At 40.3% G+C, this 20,121-nt stretch overlaps 1 protein-coding gene across 1 annotated transcript in view; it reads right to left on the bottom strand.

Moving 5' to 3' along the window:
• Positions 1-20,121, bottom strand: part of LOC118805243 (regulating synaptic membrane exocytosis protein 2-like) — a 166,579-nt gene that overhangs the window by 139,573 nt on the left and 6,885 nt on the right. Inside the window, exons 2-3 of the mRNA XM_036565918.1 lie at positions 4,943-5,007; positions 41-160 (exon numbers count right to left, since the gene is read on the bottom strand). Coding sequence (XP_036421811.1) covers positions 41-160; positions 4,943-5,007 — 185 coding nt within the window. The remainder of the gene's footprint in view (positions 1-40; positions 161-4,942; positions 5,008-20,121) is intronic.

Genomic DNA, 20,121 nt, shown 5'->3' with positions numbered 1-20,121 from the left:
TCCCAGCGGCCCCGTTTGTGTGAGCTGTGTTCAGCATTACCTTCAGGCCCAGCAGAGCGCCGGTGTCTCTGGGCACCGTGCCATCCTTCATGCGCTTGTTGAGCAAAATCCGCCCAATTAGGCGATCCCCATCTTTGGACGGTTGCCATGTCACCGGGTGCTGCGAGGTCAAAGTGAGAAAACACCTTTTGTTTTAAAACAAGTGTCTACATTCCTGAAAAAAGACACGCGCACACACACACACACACACACACACACACACACACACACACACACACACACACACTCAAACACACACACACAGACATGGACTTGGAAAGAAGAAAGAGGAGGAGCAGCTGTCGCACGTCTCCCTGAGGACAGTTTGCTGGGCCAACAGTCGTCCAAATGGAGGGACAGGTGTGTTATGTAGAGGTGCTTCGCAGAATTTTTGCTGGTGATCCTCTCAAACAGTGAATGCACAGAGAGTAAGTCAGTATATCCTTTAATGTTTAAAGAAAGTCTGGCCAAAATTCAAATCACAGTTTTACCCCTAAGCCTAAATGTTTGTTTGGACTGGTTGGAGGTTTGTTTTGTTCATTTTGGCTGGAGCTACAAGGCTAATAATGTAGATACCAAGTATAGTAGCTTCTGAACACAAGTTAGCATTGTGCCCAAATTACCACACACTTGTCTCCTCAAGCTGTGTGAAATTAAGGAAAATCCAACCATTTTACAAAATTTCTGCCTAACTAAATCAATGAGACTGACAGAGCCATTCAGAGTGGTTTGGAGTGAAATGGTTCAGATGTCTTTACAGTGGTGGTGATAGGAACCAGGGGTCGCCATGACTACAACACAAATATAGACATTTTATTTACTATCCAGAACCACCAGTGAACCTACACGAGTCTTCTGGGTTTATATGGAATGTTGATGAAATAATAAAATCTGAAATAATACGTTTTCTTTGGGGACTGTTTTGCCTCACAACACCCTGCATGTATCCCTCCACCATGAATGGGTTTTTAAAAACAAGTTTTAGGCAATATATTTAGACAATGCATTCATAACCATTTCATGTAGGAACTTTCTGTGAGGGAGCTTTTAGAGGTGGACGTCTGGTTCCTATCACCACCACTGTGAACAGTTCTGACTCTGTAAGTTTCTCTAGAACGGAGCGTTTCACACCAAACCACTCTGAACGACCCTGTTTTAGAAAGTTTATGTCTTAACATTTGAATTATGATGGAATCCCCCTTAAATAATCTCAAACAGACTTGATTATGTGGTGTCTGACATTGTATGACACTGTTTTCTGGACTAACATGGACTAAAGTACATTAGCATTAGCTAAAAACAGTGGTACATTTGTCCATGTTTATAGATAACAGTGTGCCATACAGCGTCCGACACCACAGTCTATTTTAGATCACCCTCTAACCGCTCAGAACAGAGTACGGTAAGTTTGCGATGGTTTAGATTAGCGGTTTGCATGATGCTAATTGGTGAGGTGTTAGCTTCCATTACTTGTTAGCTACATTAGCCTCGCGGCTCCAGTTCTAAAACTAAAAAAGCAAACTTCAGACGGCTGATCGACTACGTTTGAGATAAGAGGAGAAACTGTGTAAATCTGATTCTCTATCAAACTAATCCTTTCATTTTCATGTAACTCTTTTAGCGAGTGGATGGTATCGCAGCCGGTTGGCCTCAGGGTCAGAGTACGTGTTCACGGCAGACGAGAAGAAAGGAGGCAGAGAGTCATGCGGAGGAGGGTGTTCAGTACAGTGACCCAGTGCAGCAAAACCAAGTGGAAGAAAACAACACAAGAAGAAGAAGAGAGAGAGACGAGGGGAGGGCAGAGCCGAAACGAGGCACACGACAGCGTGAAAAGGGAAAAAGAAAAACAATCGCTCCTGTGTGAGGTCAGTCACGCTAGCCTACCCTCGTGTTGGAGGCCGAGAACGACGGACTGAGTGTGAAAAAAAAAAAGTCTGAGGGGAGGAGTGTGGGAGGGTCAGGTGGAGGGGTGAACCTTAATCTGACCTGCAGCAGGGGAGCCAGGCCACAGCGGCTAACAGCAAACATGCAGCAAAAAGACAGGAAGGAGTGGCAGGACGTCTTTCAGGACCTTTTCTGGGTCCGTATTGAGAATCGCAGACAGAAAGCAAACAGCAAAGCAAGCAGGAGGCTTCGCTCAGGACCTCCAGAACTCAGGAGAGGATTCAACAGCTAAGCTGCTGTGACCCTCTGAAGTCAGGTTTAGTTTAGAATTCATTCAGAGACACAAACTGTAAAAACGACTTGTGTTTCAACTTAAAGTACAAAACCCGGCCGCCTTAAAACTGACCTCACTGCACTTAATAATACATTAACAGACGGATTATTACTCTGTTGACCCATTCATGTCCAACAGCTATACTTTGTACTAAAGAAATGTCTCCGGGTAATCAAACTATACGGTTAAAAAGTGAGTTTTTGTCATTATTTATCAATTTATGTCTTTTGGTCACATGGCTACTGCCTTTTAACCCCTTAAATGGCCAGGGCCCACCAGCCGGAACAGAGTTTTAGAGCTCAGCCAGTTTACTTTGAAGGCCCTGTAGTTACTGAATAATAAGCCTTAGTATGTAATAAGCCTCAGATTTTAAAGGGTTAACAAAGCAATAAAAAAATCCAAGTTTTATTGTTAATAAAAGTATAAAAATTACACGCAACCAAAAAATTCACAAGTGTACTCATGTTTAAAGTATAAATAAACAACATTTCATCACTTTAGACCCATTAGAACAAATTCTGATGCATTTTCTTTAGCATATCGCTGCTGTCGGAACAAAACCTCGTACCTCCATTTTTGTCATTTTTAGTTTCTGACATCATTTAAATACCTAAAATACCTGTTCCCTTTTACATTGTGTGTAAATTTCATGCTGAATGGACCCAAAGAAATGACGTGGGAAACATTCTGGTTCCATTGACTTACATTAAAAGTAAAGAAGATTTTTGGAGAGGTTTTGTTCCAACAGCAGCGATACAATCTTAAAAAAGAAGGTTCTTCAAGGGTTCTTTAATAAAACAAAATGGTTCTATATATGCCATGGTTCTATATAGAACCATGAACACTCAAAGAACTCTTTGCATGATTAAAGAGTTCTTTGCATCGTTAAATAGTTCTTCAGATTGATGGAGAATGTGCTGTAGATGGTTCCATATACTGTCTTTTTAAAAAGGATTCTATATAGCACCAAAAAAGGTTCTTCTATTATACCAAGTTCGACAATAGAAGAACCCTTTTGGGTGCTGTATCGAATGATTTTCAAAAAGGTTCTATATAGAACTATATACAAAACATTCTCCATCAATCTGAAGAATGAATCTGAAGAATCTGAAGTTCTTTGCATGGTGAAATGGTTCTTCAGATTGATGGAGAATGTGTTGTTTATGGTTCCATATAGCACCAAAAAGGGTTCTGCTATTGTTACAATGTTATATATAACCATATGCAACAATCTGAAGAACCATTTCACCATGGAAAGAACCATTTAAACATGCAAATGGTTCTTTGAATGTTCATGGTTCTAAATAGAACCACTGTCTTTACTAACAGTGTAATGCAGGGCTGAACTATGAGCATTATTCAGGTATCGACATGCACATTCTCCATCAATCTGAAGAACGCTTTTATGATGTAAAGAACCCTTTAATCACGTAAAGAACCTTCTTCTTTAAGAGTGTATGCTGAGGAAAAATGCAAAAGAGTTTGTTCCAATGGGTCTAAAATGATAAAATGTTTATACTTTGAACATGAGTACAATTTTTTGTTTATGTGTAATTTTTATACATTTATTAACAGTAAAACTTTGGAATTTATATTGTTTTGTTTACCACTTAAAATCCCAGGTTTATTACATACTAAGGCTTATTATTCAGTAACTACAGGGACTTCAATGCAAACTAGCTGAGCTGTAAAGCTTTGGGCTGGCTCTTGGGCCCTGGTGGCTTAAGGGGTTAAAAACCAGTAACCATATGGGACCAAAAGACATAAAATGATAAATAATGACAATAATGACTAATTTTTAGCCATATGGTTTAATAAACTGGAGACATTTCTTCAGCTTTGTGCTTAGAAAGCATATCGCTGTTGTCAGAAGAAAACCTCATATCTCCATTTTTGATGTTTTTCAGTTTTTGACATCATTTGAAAATACCTGTTATTCTTTACATTGTGTGCAAATATCATGATAAATGGACCAAAAGAAATGATCCAAAAATTACTTGGAAAAAATTCTGGTTCCATTGACTTACATTAAAAGTAAAGGAGGTTTTTCCCTTCTCCTGTAAAGTTCTGATTTTGGAGATACAAGCTTTTGCTCCGACAGCAGCGATAGGTACCAATAAACACAGCTCACATACTGACATTAAAGGGTTAACTTATTCTGGAGATTTGTATAGTTTCAATGCAGCCAGGTTACGAATTCACTATTATTAAGTTAAAACAGCAAATCTGTTTACAGTGCAGAGGGCAGCAGTGGGTCAGCAGTGGGCAAGACAGCTAGGAGGTGAAAGAGGAGCAGGCTGGAGACACAGAGCCGGTACCTTCTCGCTATGGCCATGCTCCTCGTTTAGCGTCGTGCTACTGCATGTGTCAACGCCCGAGTCTTTGACCTGAGGTTCGCACCACTCCTCCGCCTCCTCTTCGAGGGAGCGCTCCCCGAATCGCACCGTTCTGCTCTTTTGCCTCTCGGACAGTGCATAAGCAGGATCCAAAAAATATGTCTGCTCGATTGTTTTTCTTTTTCCCCACTGACTCACGCCTACAGGTTAAGGATACGTTTAAAAAAGGAAAAAACAAACAGGAAGAAAGGGAGAGGTAGAGAAAAAAAAGAAAACAAAAAACATGCAAAGGTGAATAAAATCAGGGGATAATGGGACGGATGAAGACACAGAGGGGCGGACGCCTCACCATAGACATAGGGGAGGCCTCACTATGCCAAGACGCATGGTCCCACCAGTGACCATCCATATCTCCTGTGGGCAGAGCACATGTGAGCAGGACAGAAGAGGACAAGTATCCCTCACACACACACACACACACACACACACACACACACACACACACACACTAGGGCTGCATAAGCTGGAATAAGTAACATATTGCGAATACACTGCAGTCGACGTATGCCTTCCAATACACAGCTGTACAGAGCAAATAAAAAATATTCTATACAAAGATCATCATTAACATCCTCGTCAAATCAACTCAAGCTTTATTGCTCAAACACATAGCCATACACAGTATAACCCGCAGTGAAATGCTTATCCGACTGTCTGTTATCTTGAAAAACAGAAAATACAATACAAAAAATTATAACTATATAATAATACAATAATATAATCACTGCACATGTCAGCCGTTACATTACTATCACTGAAGTTTGTTTGCATCAAACCAATAAACTTGTAGAGAGGAGAACTCCCACTCTGTAATGCCTTCTGGGCTTCTCAAACACTAGAGGGCGCTCCCGAGCGACTCCAAAGTGAATGGGTTGATATGGAGCATTTGAGCAAAATCATAGTTTGTAAATGCTTCAACATTTTAATGTAAAAAAATTAAATCACTTCCTGAACACAGAACAGCGTAAAACATTTTAACACTGCTGTTATATTTTTAAGAGCTTTTAAACTCGAGTTATAGGAGATTGAAATGGCGCCTCATGTACGTTCATGATGTCAGTGAGTGCGAACAGCCAATGAGCTGCTCCGCTCGCCAACCAATCAGCACTGTTAGTGTCAGTAATGTTAGACCTGCTGCCCAAAACCTGTTTGATGTAGAAAAAAGGAAACTTACAGGTGAGATTTCTTTGTTTTTTTACTGAAATCCATCCGTCTACTTTCTAAAATTAAAGGAAAGTTCTGGCTCAGTGATTAGAAACTATTTTAACTTCTTGTTTTTAGCTGTTGAGCTCCATTTCCTCCCATTCATTGAGGACTCGCTTGTGGGTGCCTCTGCTGTTTAGCAGTCAAGTTTCTGACATAATGGGTGTAATAGGAAGTGACCAGGCTCCTCATAAAGAGGCTCTGATCACTGCACTGGGCATCAGTGTTAGTGCTACTGTCAGCTTTAGTGTTAGCTTGTTTGAAGGGGCAGCCTAACTTCATTCTCAGATTCATTTTTTTGCTTTCAACACAGAAACATTTACATTACCTCAATCCTCAAACGTGATCAAAAATGCTGTAAAAGTAAGTATCTTTCAAATAATAACAATTTTCTAATGTTCTCATTCATGGCTTAGACTAGAAAAAACAGATGTGCTGGTATTCAAGGACAATAAAACAGCTGTAGAGCTTAACTTATAGAAAATTATCACAATTTATATCGCAGTCACAATATCAGCCCACAATTGGAGATTTTCCCCAAGTCGTTCAGCCCTACAGTAATGATCATTAACTATATATTACAAAGCCCTAACACACACACACACACACACACACACACACACACACAGAGGCATACAGTCCCACACACATATTTACAGTACTCATAAAGATAAGCACATATTCCTTCCATCACTTGCTCCTCTTTTCTCATACAGGCCCAAACACACAGCTCCACAAGATGTAAGTCACCTCTCACTGCAGTGCTCTTTATGCACACAGATACAAATGTATATTGATTAGCAAACGTTAAAACAATATTAAAAGTGTCCCAGTGTCTCCCAACCATTCCCCGCTGTCCAAAGGAAGACATGTATCTCCATTTTCTTTTTATTTCCTTTCATGATTTCACGATGATTGGACCAACAGAAATAGTCCAAAACTGCTTAGAATAAAATCTCTCTACATTAACTTGCACTGAAAGTGCAGAACGTTTTGGCCTCTCCTGTAAAGTTGCCATGTTGGAGATACTTGTTTTTCTTTGGACAGTGACGAATTGCAGAACTAACCAACTGAACAAAACTCAATTTAACAAAACAGAACAAATCTACTATGTCACTGATGAACTTAACCCTTGTGTGGTGTTGGTGTGTTTGTTACTCAGTGGTCTGCTGGACCCACCACATTGTTGTTTATTAAATCAATACAGTCAAATCAATTTATGTAAAAAAAAAAAAAACCAGATGTTTAAAAATATCACAAGTGTCCAGCGTAGGGTTCTCCTTTAGCAGCTGTAGCCAGTCAGCAGCCTGTCCATGTTGTCCACCCTCACACACACACACACACTAACAGCAGGCCATGTAGGAGGAGAACAGAGTGAAGGACACAGCACCTCCACACTTTCCCCCCCACAGGTTCACCCAACACCACATGTGTAATATAAATGTGTGGGGGGTGAACAGAGTGAAGACACTGAAAATGGGTTATTTTATATGATCTTCACAGAAAATGAGCAAAGAACAAGAATCTGAGGCTGAAATAATAATAAATCACATCATTTTTTCTTTTGGTAAACACTGAAAACGGGTCCCACAGACCTGAACACCACACAAGGGATAAAACATTCAGCAGCCCAAAAATAATGCTGTTAACAGCTTCAGTAAGTTGTTATATGTGCCAGTTAGACGTGTCTGGATATTTAAAAATAAGTCACCGTCTTTAAATGACTTTTGCTGTAATGCTCCTTCAAACTGAGGAAGACACAGACGTCATAGCAGGCAATGAAGGTTTAAACTGAAGGCCATGTGCCCCAGTCTGGCTCTGAAGGCTGCAGTGTGTCCGTTATGTTGGCGTGGCCGTGTCTGATGATGTTAAAGTCTAGACTGGAGTGACGTGGGTTACAGTGATGGTGCGACTTAAACAGCTTTTAGACAGTGAACCTCATCAAGTTTACAAAGACCATTCATTTCTACATCTCTCATCTGTCTGTCGGTTCCAAGCTTAAAACATACCAACCGATGGAAAAACCATATGGAAAAATATATTTGGACACATTTTTATATATTTGAAATACATTTCAAATACATTGCAGTCGATGCTGAAATACACTCCAAACAGTAAAATGTATTTCAGAATATTTTGCCATATTAACCAAATATATTTTAAAATACATTCATTTTAAAATGTTTGGGGAAATAATACACATAGAAATGTACCATACAAAAATAAATGTATGAAAATGTTTTTATCAAATCCATTTGAAAATTTATGAAAACAGTCAAATCTTGTCTGATGCTCTTCACTGTCTGATACCTTAGAAATGAATTTGTGTTCCAGTATCTTCATTTTAAATCTGATCAAATGATCCTTTAACAGGACAGAAGCGAGTGTTGTGGGTATTGATACTCTGTGAAAATGTAGTTATGATCTGATATCTTGTTTATCTGAAATACATTGTGTGTGAGAGTCTGACTGCAGACGGACATGGTTAATGTAAAGAACAGTGCAGATCACAGAGGTCAGTACCGTTCATTCAGCTCATGTATATTTAGTTCTGTCTGTAAGCTTTGTTAAAACTACAGTTGAAAAAATATGATAACTAAAACAAATAAATGCATTTGAGAAATATATTTAACAAATAACAAACAATAACAAATTTCTTGGCCATTTTCATACATTACAAAAATATATTATATATTTATATTATATATAAATATATTTGGAATTTATATTTTTCCATATGAGAAATATGACACTGCTGCATAGGCTTATATATATCGCTGCTGTCGGATCAAAACCTTGTATCTCTGGAGTCGTAACTTTACAGGAGAAGGAAAAACCTTCTTTAATTTTAATGGAAGTCAATGGAACCAGACTTTTTTCTGAGTCATTTTGGGCTGTTTCTTTTGGTCTATTCTTCATGAAATTTACATACAATGTAAAGAACAACAGGTATTTTCAAATTATACCAAAAACTGAAAAACGACAAAAACGGAGGTATTGTTCCGACAGCAGCGATATATATATATATATATATATAATAACATAGAAAAGAAAAGAACATTAATATATAATAGATATAAGCGTATTGCTTAAAGCTTGACGAAACATATCTGAGACTAAAGACATGATAATTAACTTCAGAAGATTTCAGAAGGAAATTACGTCTATTAAGGGTCAGTTAGTGCAATATGTACAATCTTACAAATATCTTGGGGAAAAAAAATCAAAATCAAATCAAAACTGAACTTTGAAGTTAATCGTGAAGGCGTGTGGAAAAAGGGGCACTGGCATTTGTATTGTTTGAGTAGCTTGTCCTGTTTTCACATTGACAAAACCATGACGACCCTATTCCGGTTCCATTTTAACGTTTTGGTAGCGCGGTCTGGAAAACAATCTTTAAAGAACAGAAATTCTCTGAATCAAACTGTTAAACGGTCTGGTCGGCTGACCGCTGAGTCACAACTGAAGCTAAAGTCCCTGTACACCAGACAGGTAAAGCGGATAGCTGATTCGATTTTAAATGACCACTCCAGCCCTCTGAACACTGAATTTTACCTGCTCCCTCTGGATGTAGGTTTAGAGTCCCAAAGTGCAGTGGCATATAAAAATAGCTTTGATCCAACAGCCATTACTCAGATGGACCATTGGGTATTTTTATGTTTTCTGATGATGATAGGGCCAAAATAAAGCAACCTGAACATGAACCAGCTACATCACATGCTGCACTAACATGTAAGGGTGTTTCATAAAAAACTAAACCAATATAAAACATAATTTCATAAAACATATCCAATAAATTAGTGTTACTTTTTGCTAACCTCCAAACATCTCTCATTTTCTGCCTCTACTGTCAATGATCAAACTGGGGTGCAAAACTGGGTGGAGCCTATCACAGTAAAGTGGGCGGGGCTTGCGCTACGTAAAGAATTATGCTTAAATGACTTTGTTTTCTTTTCTGAAGTCACTTACAAATTCTACAGGTTGTGATCTTGGGGGCTTGAGGGCGGCGCAGAAAACACAGAAACTTCTGTTTGAGAATTCACATACAAACTGAATGGAAAATCAGTTCAAACCTGTATATATGTGCCACACATTCCTTCAGCAGGGACTCCAATTCCCATAAGCCCTTGGGTAATCACGTGACTCTGTCTCCTCCGCACAGCCTCACCTGAATACTGATTATGTGCACCTGTTTTGACTGTCATGTGGTCTGGTTAGTTAGCCTTATAAGCCCGGGCTTCAGCGTAGACACTTCGCAAGGTATCGCTACTGTTACAGAGTTACTGCGCGTTTCGGTTTGTTTTTCTTGTTTGTTGACTTTTTGCCTGTTTGTTCCCACTTTGCCTTTTGCTTTCTCCCTTTGACTTGGTTATGACAGCGTTTTTCTGGTTTTGGAGTCGACCTTGGCCTGTCTGTTGACGATGACTTTGGAACTTCCTAGTAAAGCCTCTTCCTTTTTTACAATCCGCACACGTCTGATTCATTCTGTCCCGTTACAATATGCATGTTTCTGTTTTTATATTTATTTATATAGCACTGTGCAGGTTATATACTGCATCTGTCAACTCATCGCACTTAGGCTGTTATTGGAATATAGCAATCTTAGCTAATCAAAACACTATATTAGATCCTAAATTATCAGTATCCAACAGTTTTACCTGCAGTCATTACATATTCATTCTGTTTACAATCGGAGACAGATTCAGTTTGAAACTCCAAAAGAAGAGGAAGATTTTTGGGTTTATGAGTTTTGTAGTAAGTTAAAATCAGATATAGTAGAGTATTTATTATCAGAGTGGTCCATCTTCCATTCAGCAGAGCAAAACCAAATGTTTGAGCCCATATAATTCAAGAAGCAACATCGCCACAGACAGACAGACAGAGGTGCTTCTGCACAAACGTTGCTAATACTAAGCTCAGTGGGACACAGCTAGTCCAGCTAGCTTTGTGTTCTTAATTAGACACCTGCAGCAGATCTGCTTCAGTACGGAGCCCCGCTGGTGACATCCCATATAAATACAAATAATGTGTGGCCACACCTTATTAATGCATGGATATGGGACTTCGTAAGGCGCAGAAATGAGATGATTAAGTTGGGGCTACAAGTTAGTGAGGTGTGGGAACGAGATCATGCCTCACTAAATCGTGGCCACGCAGTAGGATCTCATTCCCATGCCTTACTAAGTTGTGGCCGCAACTTAATTATCTTGTTCCCATGTCTTACTAAGTCGTGGCCACGCATTATTTTTATTTACGCAGGAAGTCTCCAGCGGGGCTCCGTAGCTTCAGCTCACAAGTCAGATGACCCAATAAAACCCATGCCCTTAGAATCTACACTCTGAGCAAAAAGGGTTCTTTATAGTACCAAAAAAGGGTTCCGTAGCTTGTAACAATAGTGGAACATTTTTTGGCGCTACACAGAACGCTTTTCAAAAACATTTTAAGTAGAACCATCTACAGCACATTCTCCATCAATCTAAAGAATGCTTTCATGATGTAAAGAACCCTTAAATCATGCAAAGGGTTCTTTGAGTGTTCATGGTTCCATATAGAACCAAATTCTTTACTAAAGAACCCTTTAGTAAAGCTATTCTGAAAGCTTTAGCACAGCACACGCAAATCACTCAACCATTTTAACCGCACGTTACACATTCTCAAGTCCAGTGCTTAAAACTACACCCTTAAAGAAGATGGTTCTTCAAGGGTTCTTCAGTAAAGACAGTGGTTCTATATAGAATATAGAATTTGCATGCTTAAATGGTTCTCTGCATGGTGAAATTCGTCTTCAGATTGATGGAGAACGTGTTGTATATGGTTCTATGTAGCACCAAAAAGGGTTCTGCTATTGTTAAGATGTGAAGCATGCAACAATAGCAGAACCCGTTTCTATATAGAACCACATACAACAATATGAAGAACAATTTCACCATGCAAAGAACGACTTAAGCATGCAATACAGAACCACCGTCTTTACTAAAGAACCCTTAAAGAACCATCTTTTTTAGGAGTGTAAGCACTGGACAGGTGCCTTTTTAAAATCTTTTTATGTGCTACTTCAAAACAATATTTGAAGATGATTTATTGTACTGTGGAAAAGCACAACATTTAGGTGACATTAGGATTCTGCATTTTTTCATTTTATTCATTTTACTGCACTTGTATCCTACTAAATTATACATTATATTATAATTATATTATATTATATTATATTATATTATATTATATTTCTCTGTAATGCTAATAGAAGTAGTTTTAGTCACAATTGAATTGTTTATATTGGCGTCAGTATATCAGCATTGGCAGATATGTACATAAAAAGTATCAGATATCTGAATTATGCTGCGGGCCATAATTACCATATTGATGCATTCCTATTTCTTATTGCATTGAAACAGATGTTTGTAGATCTTCAGCCACGTAAGAGAGTAATAATAATAATAATAATAATAATAATAATTATTATTATTATTATTATTATTATTATTAATAATAAAATTATTATTATTATTATTATTATTATTATTTATATAGCACTTTTCATGCCGGTGTCAGCTCAAAGTGCTTTACAGACAGGAGATAAAAAACAGTAATACAAGAAATTATAAGCATTCATTTAGAATCATAAGAAAATGACACAGATCAGATTAAAGGATAAATACGACGAGACAGTTTTAATTAAATGCTGAGTTAAAGAGCTGCGTTTTCAGATGTTTATTAAAAGTGAGCTCTGAGCTCGACAGTGTAATAAAAGGTGAACTGAGCTCCACAGTTTAGAAGCAGAATAACTGAAAGAGTCTCTCCACGTTTTCTGTATTTTACAGAAGGTGTTCAGAAGGTCAGTATCTGCAGATCTAAGATCATAAACAGACACTCTGTGATGTAAGTGGTGCTTTAAGGTCATTTACAGCCTTAAAAACTAGTAGCAGAGCTTTAAACTCTATCCTGACCGATACAGGCAGACAGTGTAGCTCTTTTAAAGTGGGAGTGATCTGATCTCTCTGTGTTGCTTCTGTTTGGATGCTGCTGCGTTTTGTACGAGTTGTAAAGGACGTATTGTTTTCTTAGGAAGTTTAGGTAGAAGATCATTACAGTGATCAACTCTGCTTGTAACAAATGCATAAACACGTTTCTCTGCGTCGCTCTGAGAGAGAAAAGGCCAAAAGACTTTCTCAAATGATAAAAAGCTACTGTAGTGATTGTGTTTACATGCGGGAAAGAGTCTGAGATCACACCCAGGTTACGTACTGAGCGTCTTTATCAGCGTAGACATAGACATACAGCAGCGTCACGTGTTACTGTACTACACAGCAATATATGCCCACACTTTTCTGATCGTGGCATTAAAAGTGGGTGAGGACAGTTTTGTTGCAATGTTTTTGTCATCATAATCTCCTTTCTTCAAATGGCCTGTGATTGCCATGCAAAGTAGAAATGGTTCCTCAGTCCTAGAACCCTCAGCTGAACTGCGCTTGGACTCATACCCATGAGAAAGTGTGTCAGCGACTATCCGATATAGCTGCACCCAAATTCCATCAGCCTGCCAACCCATGTGACCAACAGCCAGTCAAAAAAGAGCACAGCAGATCAATACCTGAATAAGGCTGATAGACCAGACCTGCATGCATGAAAAAGAAGGTTCTTTAAGGGTTCTTTAGTAAAGACAGTGGTTCTTTGCATAGTAAAATGGCTCTTCAGATTGATGGAGAATGTGTTGTATATGGTTCTATATAGAACCTTTTTGAAAAGGGTTCTATATAGCACCAAAAAAGGTCTTCTATTGTTACAAGCTTGACATCGTAATAGTAGCGGAGCCATTTTTTGTGAATATAGTACATTGTCTTTACTAAAGAACCCTTAAAGAACCATTTTTTGAGAGCGTGTATTTTTAGGCAAATGTCTGCTGACACTTATATGACTCTAATATCACTGTGCATCCCTAATAAGCAACATGCATTAAAAATAACGTGGCAAAGAGCAAAAACGCCCCCATATTCAACATTTTAGCCCCTTAAAATATGAATACAGACCCAAAATAATGTAACAGTAATGTTTCAGTTAATGCACGCTCATTATGTCGCAATATTATTTTGTGCATTTTCCAAAAATGTGCCCCATTTGTGCATGAAATGCCCCTAAATTTGAGTCAGTGAGGGCAAAATTGCCCCGTTTATGAGTAAAATCATTCGTCCATATGCGCATAATTCATGAACGCATCCAGCAAATGTTCAATAATCAGCATGAAACTACACAGGATCATATACATCACGACCACAGACACCACCATCACTTTCACTTGACACAGCCCCTTCCATTTCACCCACACTGCAACAGAATATCGAGAAATGCAGCCTTACGTCTTTTGACATCACTCCTAAATAAACCATCACAGTCCCGCACGAGCGTAATTCCTCATTCCTCCAGGCCCTGCAGCGCTCCGGCCGCTCCGGCAGTCTTTCGGAATAGGATCCACCCCGTGTGGTCCAAATATATTGCTGGTAATCCGCCTTTGCAGCGCTGCCCCTTCCAAACCCTGGCAAGTCGAACTTCCGCAAAGCTGATTTACTTAGCGAGGAGGACGCCGCGAAGACCACGACGCTCAAAGCCCCCACTTTCTCTCCCGCTCACGGACTTACAGGCCCAACCGGACCTCAAGGTGGGGGGCGACCGAACGAAGGTCCTGCCATCTTTCTTAGACCATCACTTTCTCCAGCTCTGTCTCTTTACCTTCCTCTTTCTCGTTCTCTGTCTCTCTCTCTCTTCCTCCCCCCTCCCCTCTGCTGAAAGGGAGTTCATGCATTAGAATAATGAGCTTACCTTTATTCTTGTAAGCCAGCTCAAACACTCTCTGCCCTACATGATCCTCACATCACAACACACTCTTTCCCTCAGTTTGCTGGGCTTGATCTCTCTCTGCCTCGCAAAAGCGTTTCTCCTTCCTGCGCCAAACTTCTCGCTCACGAAGAAACCCCTAACTTCCCACGCGCGACCTCCGGTGTGCTTTTTTTTGTTTTTTTAAAGAACAAACAGACCTTTTCCTCCTACTGTTCCACACTGACAGGTCGCAGTGATGGTAGTCACCCTTTAGAATAAAACAAGACACAAAAATAACCAACGTGTTTCAGAACAGGAGCCCAAAAGCGGAGAGTGGTTACAGTGGAACGCAGTTAAAAGGCAAGCGAAAGCTGCACTCACCACCATTTTCCCTGACTTGCACAAAGTGTAGCGTCTCTATGTCCGCCTCCACCGGCTACTCTGCTGGAATGCTTTTCGCTTTTTCAGCAAGGAGGAGGGAGCTGCGCCACTTTAGACCAATCGCGTCCGGTAATCTGTGACTGACCGGTGTTCTCCCAGTGATACCCGACGGCAGGATAAGCTCTGTCAGAGATCACTCTGCTACTTTTAGGCTCCTTCCTGGCTGCCAGGACGAAGGTTCAGTATCTTTCAGTCAAGAACGCTGAGATTAACAAACTGATTACAAATAACTCATTATTAAGGCCCTGAGCTCCATCACTGCACCACCACAACTTACTATTATTGCTACAGCATCTCGCTGCTGTCGGATCAAAACCTTGTATCATAAAATGGTGACTTTACAGGAGACGGAAAAAACATACTGTACTTCTCATGTAAGTCAATGGAACCAGACTTTTTAACTAGTAATTTTGGGCCGTTTCTTTTGATCCATTCATCATGAAATTTACAGAAAAGGTAAACGACAACAGGCATTTTCAAAATATGCCAAAAACTGAAAAACGACAAAATTGGAGATAGGAGGTTTTGTTCCGATAAGTGTTATTTATTTATTTCAGAGCTGAAAGATTCATTGTTTTTAATGTTGAAATCAAATTTTGAAAGAGTGCAATTTTCAAACTGCAACAGCTCCAAGTTTTATTATAGTGTATTATCAATTCAACTAATCAGAAGCAACCAAACGTCCTTATGCTGTGACATCACAACCACAAATGACTGGCAGGCTGCCACACTGTGTTAGGCATTCGAGCCTCGAGCCAGAAAAAGTTCTTTTCCAAAAATAAAGCCCTACTTATAGAAAACAATATTGCCAAAATCCTTCAGGCCTTATTTAATTATTTATTTAGCGATTATAAAACTAATTTGAAAACTTTAGACATGAATCTACAAAAACGCTTTTGTAGATGAAAGGCAGACGAAACTGGCCTGCGCACTGATGGACCTTAAAGGATTAAGCGCGTTAGAAAGAACGGCAGACGAAAAGCTAGAACACTGCATGTGTGAACAGAAGGAGAGAGAGCAAGAGGGAAGCAGAGAAGGGAGGGAGAGAGAGAGAGAGAGAGAGAGAGAGAGAGAGAGAGATTGAGAAACAGTGAGCGAGTGTCTCTTTGGGTCAGCCTGTGTCCTACATTCTCTTAAACCCTGCTGGAGTGCCGTGTGTCGGGTGTATTAAGTGGGAAGCAGGCGTGATGCAGCCGTTCCTCAGCGTCTTTTCTTCGACTCACAGTTCCACCCCAACCCCTCGGCTCTCTACGGACCAGCTCAGCCTCCGCGGAGAGAAACGAGGGGCTTGGAGGAGTTCGCTCTCGCTAGCCACCGCTTCTGCGCTGCTCCTGCAAAGAAGCTTACCAATTTGAGCTAATTAAGGTCCTGACAACATCAGAGCTTTCAGGGAAAGGACAGAGCGTGTCCAGTGCTGGAGAAAAGGACAGAAAGAGGGAAGGCCATGTTGGCCGTTCGGATCAGCTCCATCTAAAAGAACAACGGCCAAAAGCGCAGACAAAACTCATACTTTGAAAAGGCTGCTGCTGCTGTTTTTAGCAGTGTGCAGGGGCGGCCTTTGTGCTAGGCAAAGGTAGGCAGACTCTAAGGGCCGCCATGAGCCGAGGGCCCCATGACAACACAAATTAGATATACTGTAGGTGTTCATGTTAACTAACCTATTCTGGAAAATATATGCATTTTTAAAATAGCGGTTATTTGCAAGTCCAGTGATTATTTTCAGGAGTTTCAGCCCCTCAGTCACGGTTATAACGTACTGTTCCATGTTGTTACATGATGACATATCTGCATAAAGATGGACGGTTATGAACAAGGCATTCAAGCAATAATCTACATTATAGAGAGGAGTTCATTCAATGTGATTTCTGGGTGTTGAGAGCGAAAATGAAGGTGTAGTATCTAAGAACAGCAGAGAAACACAAAATAAGGGAGGAAAAAGTGCTGAACGGGTTGAGCAGACTGTGTACAGTGATAGCGTCAATGTTAGTATAGACAGATCCAGTAATACGTCTACGTTACTAATTACTTCTCTCAGAATGTGATGGGAATACGTAACTTCTCATTCTTCGTTCTTGGAAAAAAGCAATCTCACGACTCATTACTTTACTTTTTTTTTTTTTAAATAAAATTATTAATTATCTCATTATATTGACAGATAATATTTGTTTCAAGCATTATTTCTTAAAACAAGCAAAATTACCAATTTAGTGAGAAAAATTCTCCTAATAAAATCACGTGAGTGAAACAAATGTTACTTAAATTAATAATATTTTCAAACCGATACATATTAGACTTCAATTTCACTTGCCAAGATATCATGTTTTGCGGTGTAGATAGTTGCATCACTTGTTAAAAAAATGTGAAAATGGTTCTTTGTCTTCAGCCTAGAGCCCCAAAATCACTAAAACAGCCCCGGTTATGTGATGTAGATGTACTTTTGTCCATTTTTGTAGATAACAGTTTGTCATCACAGTGATAACTTTTTTTTATATAAATCAGTTCCGGACCACTTTAGGAGGCGGTTTGAAACGCGATTCCTGTCAGATTTTTACAGATGACTGACGCTCTGACCGCTCAAATCGGACGTCTTTTGCATCAGCGATGTCAAATCCAGAGTGTTGGATTCAAGAAGAGGGTCAAAGCTTCACGTTTATGCCAGAGAATTCTGAAGAGTTTGGAGGGCGAGACGATGCACCTCCATCTCTCCTGCATCCACTTTTGAAATGTTACTGACCCCCAAGTCGTTACCATGGCAACCCATGCAGACAGGCTGGTGATGTCTGGACACACAAATTTGATCTGATCACTTGCAGACAGTCGTCTCAAAAGATCTGATTTGAGAAACAAATCCGATTTGCTGGCAGTCTGAACGTGACTAAAGCCTTGAGGACATTACATGACTTTTAAAGTGTTAACAGATTGTAAAAGACTGGGCGTCTCACATTATCAGACTGCAGATTTTTTGGGCGACTGAAATATTGGGGATCCACACTAAACGATTAGGAATCACACAGTACTCAACTTTTAAGCCGCTGTTGAGCCGAACGGAGCTCGCTGAACTCTCACAAACTCATGTACACTCACACGTTCTCCCGTTACTACCAGACACAAATCAACGAGGAGCCGCTGCTGTTTTCTCTGCCGTTTGCGCTACACAGTAAAGAAGCAGCAGATAAGACATTAAGTGGATCATGGATTTAAAAATATGATCAGTTGGTATTTTTAGAGTTTTAACTGTACGTAAACTCGATCGTGCCTTAAACTCAGCTCATTAAAAGCTTCGCTCCACATGTGAGAGACTTTTCCCATTTTTGTTTGTTTACTTCCTGTATTTTCTTCTCCGCATTCATTGGCTGTTACAGGAGTTCTTTCAGACTGAGTGGCTGATCAGTTTACACTACTAGATAAAATCAGACGTTTGATAAACTCTGACTGGTCTGAAACGCCACTGGGAGACCAAAAATCTGAGTCTGCGCCCCTCGCACATGACTCAACTCTCTCTCCAACTGTCGGAGCTAAAATAGGGGAAACAGTCATGTAGTGCAACCCCGGCTTAAGGGACACAGAGAAAACTGGGGAACACGCTAAAACCACACCAGGAACTAGAGATGGGACCGATCCAATATCTGTATCTGGACCGACGTTGACGTAATTCACTCATCGGATATCGGACGGACAGGGCCGATCCACTTCCTGATCCAGACCATGACCATGGACCGTGAACCCGCTGTAACGTAACAGCGTAACATGAAACGTCACCGATCCAGATTCCATTCCACATCTTACCATGAACCTGCAGCAACTTCAGTCTGTAACTATCCTACAAACAACCAGTTTAATCACCTGAAGAGGTTTCATCATCCTGTTGGAGAACTTAGAGCCCAGGAATAATCTGCCATTCAGAAAACACATTTCAGAGATTCAGTGACCCTTATTAATCCCACAATGGGGAAATTTCACTAACCCATCCATGCAGTGAAGCACCACATACACACTAGTGAAGACACACACTAGGGGTCAGTGAGCACACTTGAGCAGTGGGCAGCCCTATCCGCAGCACCTGGGGAGCAGTTGGGGGTTAGGTGCTTTGCTCAGTCATGTACTGTTGGCTCAGGGGATCAAACCGGCGACCTTCCGGTCCCAAGGCTGGTTTCCTAACCTCCAGCCCACGACTGCCCCCAAAGCTCTGACGTAGTCGGCAGGTTATACCAGCAGGTATATTGGCAGGTTATACCTGAACTGTACAACCAGGTGTCATCACCGTTAGCGGTGCAGTTAGATGTTAAAGCCCTGAGCTTCACAGCTGATATTTGGACCTCAGATGTCCAGTGTCTCTCGTAAGTCCCACTGTACACTGGGTGAACTCTGCGGTGCGTCAGGTGAAAAAGTACAGGGGGTCACACACCAGCAGTTCAGCTGCAGCCTCCATTACAGATATGCTTAGTGATTGGAAGATTAAACACCTTAAACACAAACATAAACACAATACCAACAATAATAATGGTAATATCAAAGTAAAAAGAGTTTCCGTATTGGAATCTGTATCGGTATCGGCAGCTGTGTATCGGAAGTGGATCAGAACTGAAAAAACGTGGATCGGGCCATCACTACCAGGAACCAAGAAAACATTAGGCCTAAGCTATAAAAACAGACACTCTGAAAGACAGAGACTCTTAATAGGGAGTAAATACTGACAACAACAGATACAAGACACAGACACAACGACAAGATGGAGACAGACACCAAGGATCTACGATGACAGAAGAGAAGCAGCTGAGAGGTGATGGCTTCCTCATCCTTACAGAATATGACACCATCAGATCATTTACAGCAACATACAGAGGGTGTAGCTGTGATGGAAATAATGGAAACACCTCATGATACATAAAGCGCCTGATAGCCACTAGTGCCACCCTTCATGTTACGTGTTGTTTCCATTATTTTGGCCACCCCTGTTTGTATAGGATGATGTCCAGTACAAGCTTTACAGCAGTGGTCACCAACCCTGGTCTT

The sequence above is a fragment of the Colossoma macropomum genome, unplaced genomic scaffold (assembly GCF_904425465.1).
Source record: "Colossoma macropomum unplaced genomic scaffold, Colossoma_macropomum, whole genome shotgun sequence".
Taxonomy (NCBI): domain Eukaryota; kingdom Metazoa; phylum Chordata; class Actinopteri; order Characiformes; family Serrasalmidae; genus Colossoma; species Colossoma macropomum.
Note: the sequence above shows the minus strand (reverse complement) of the source record. Positions and strands in the feature narration are given on the sequence as shown.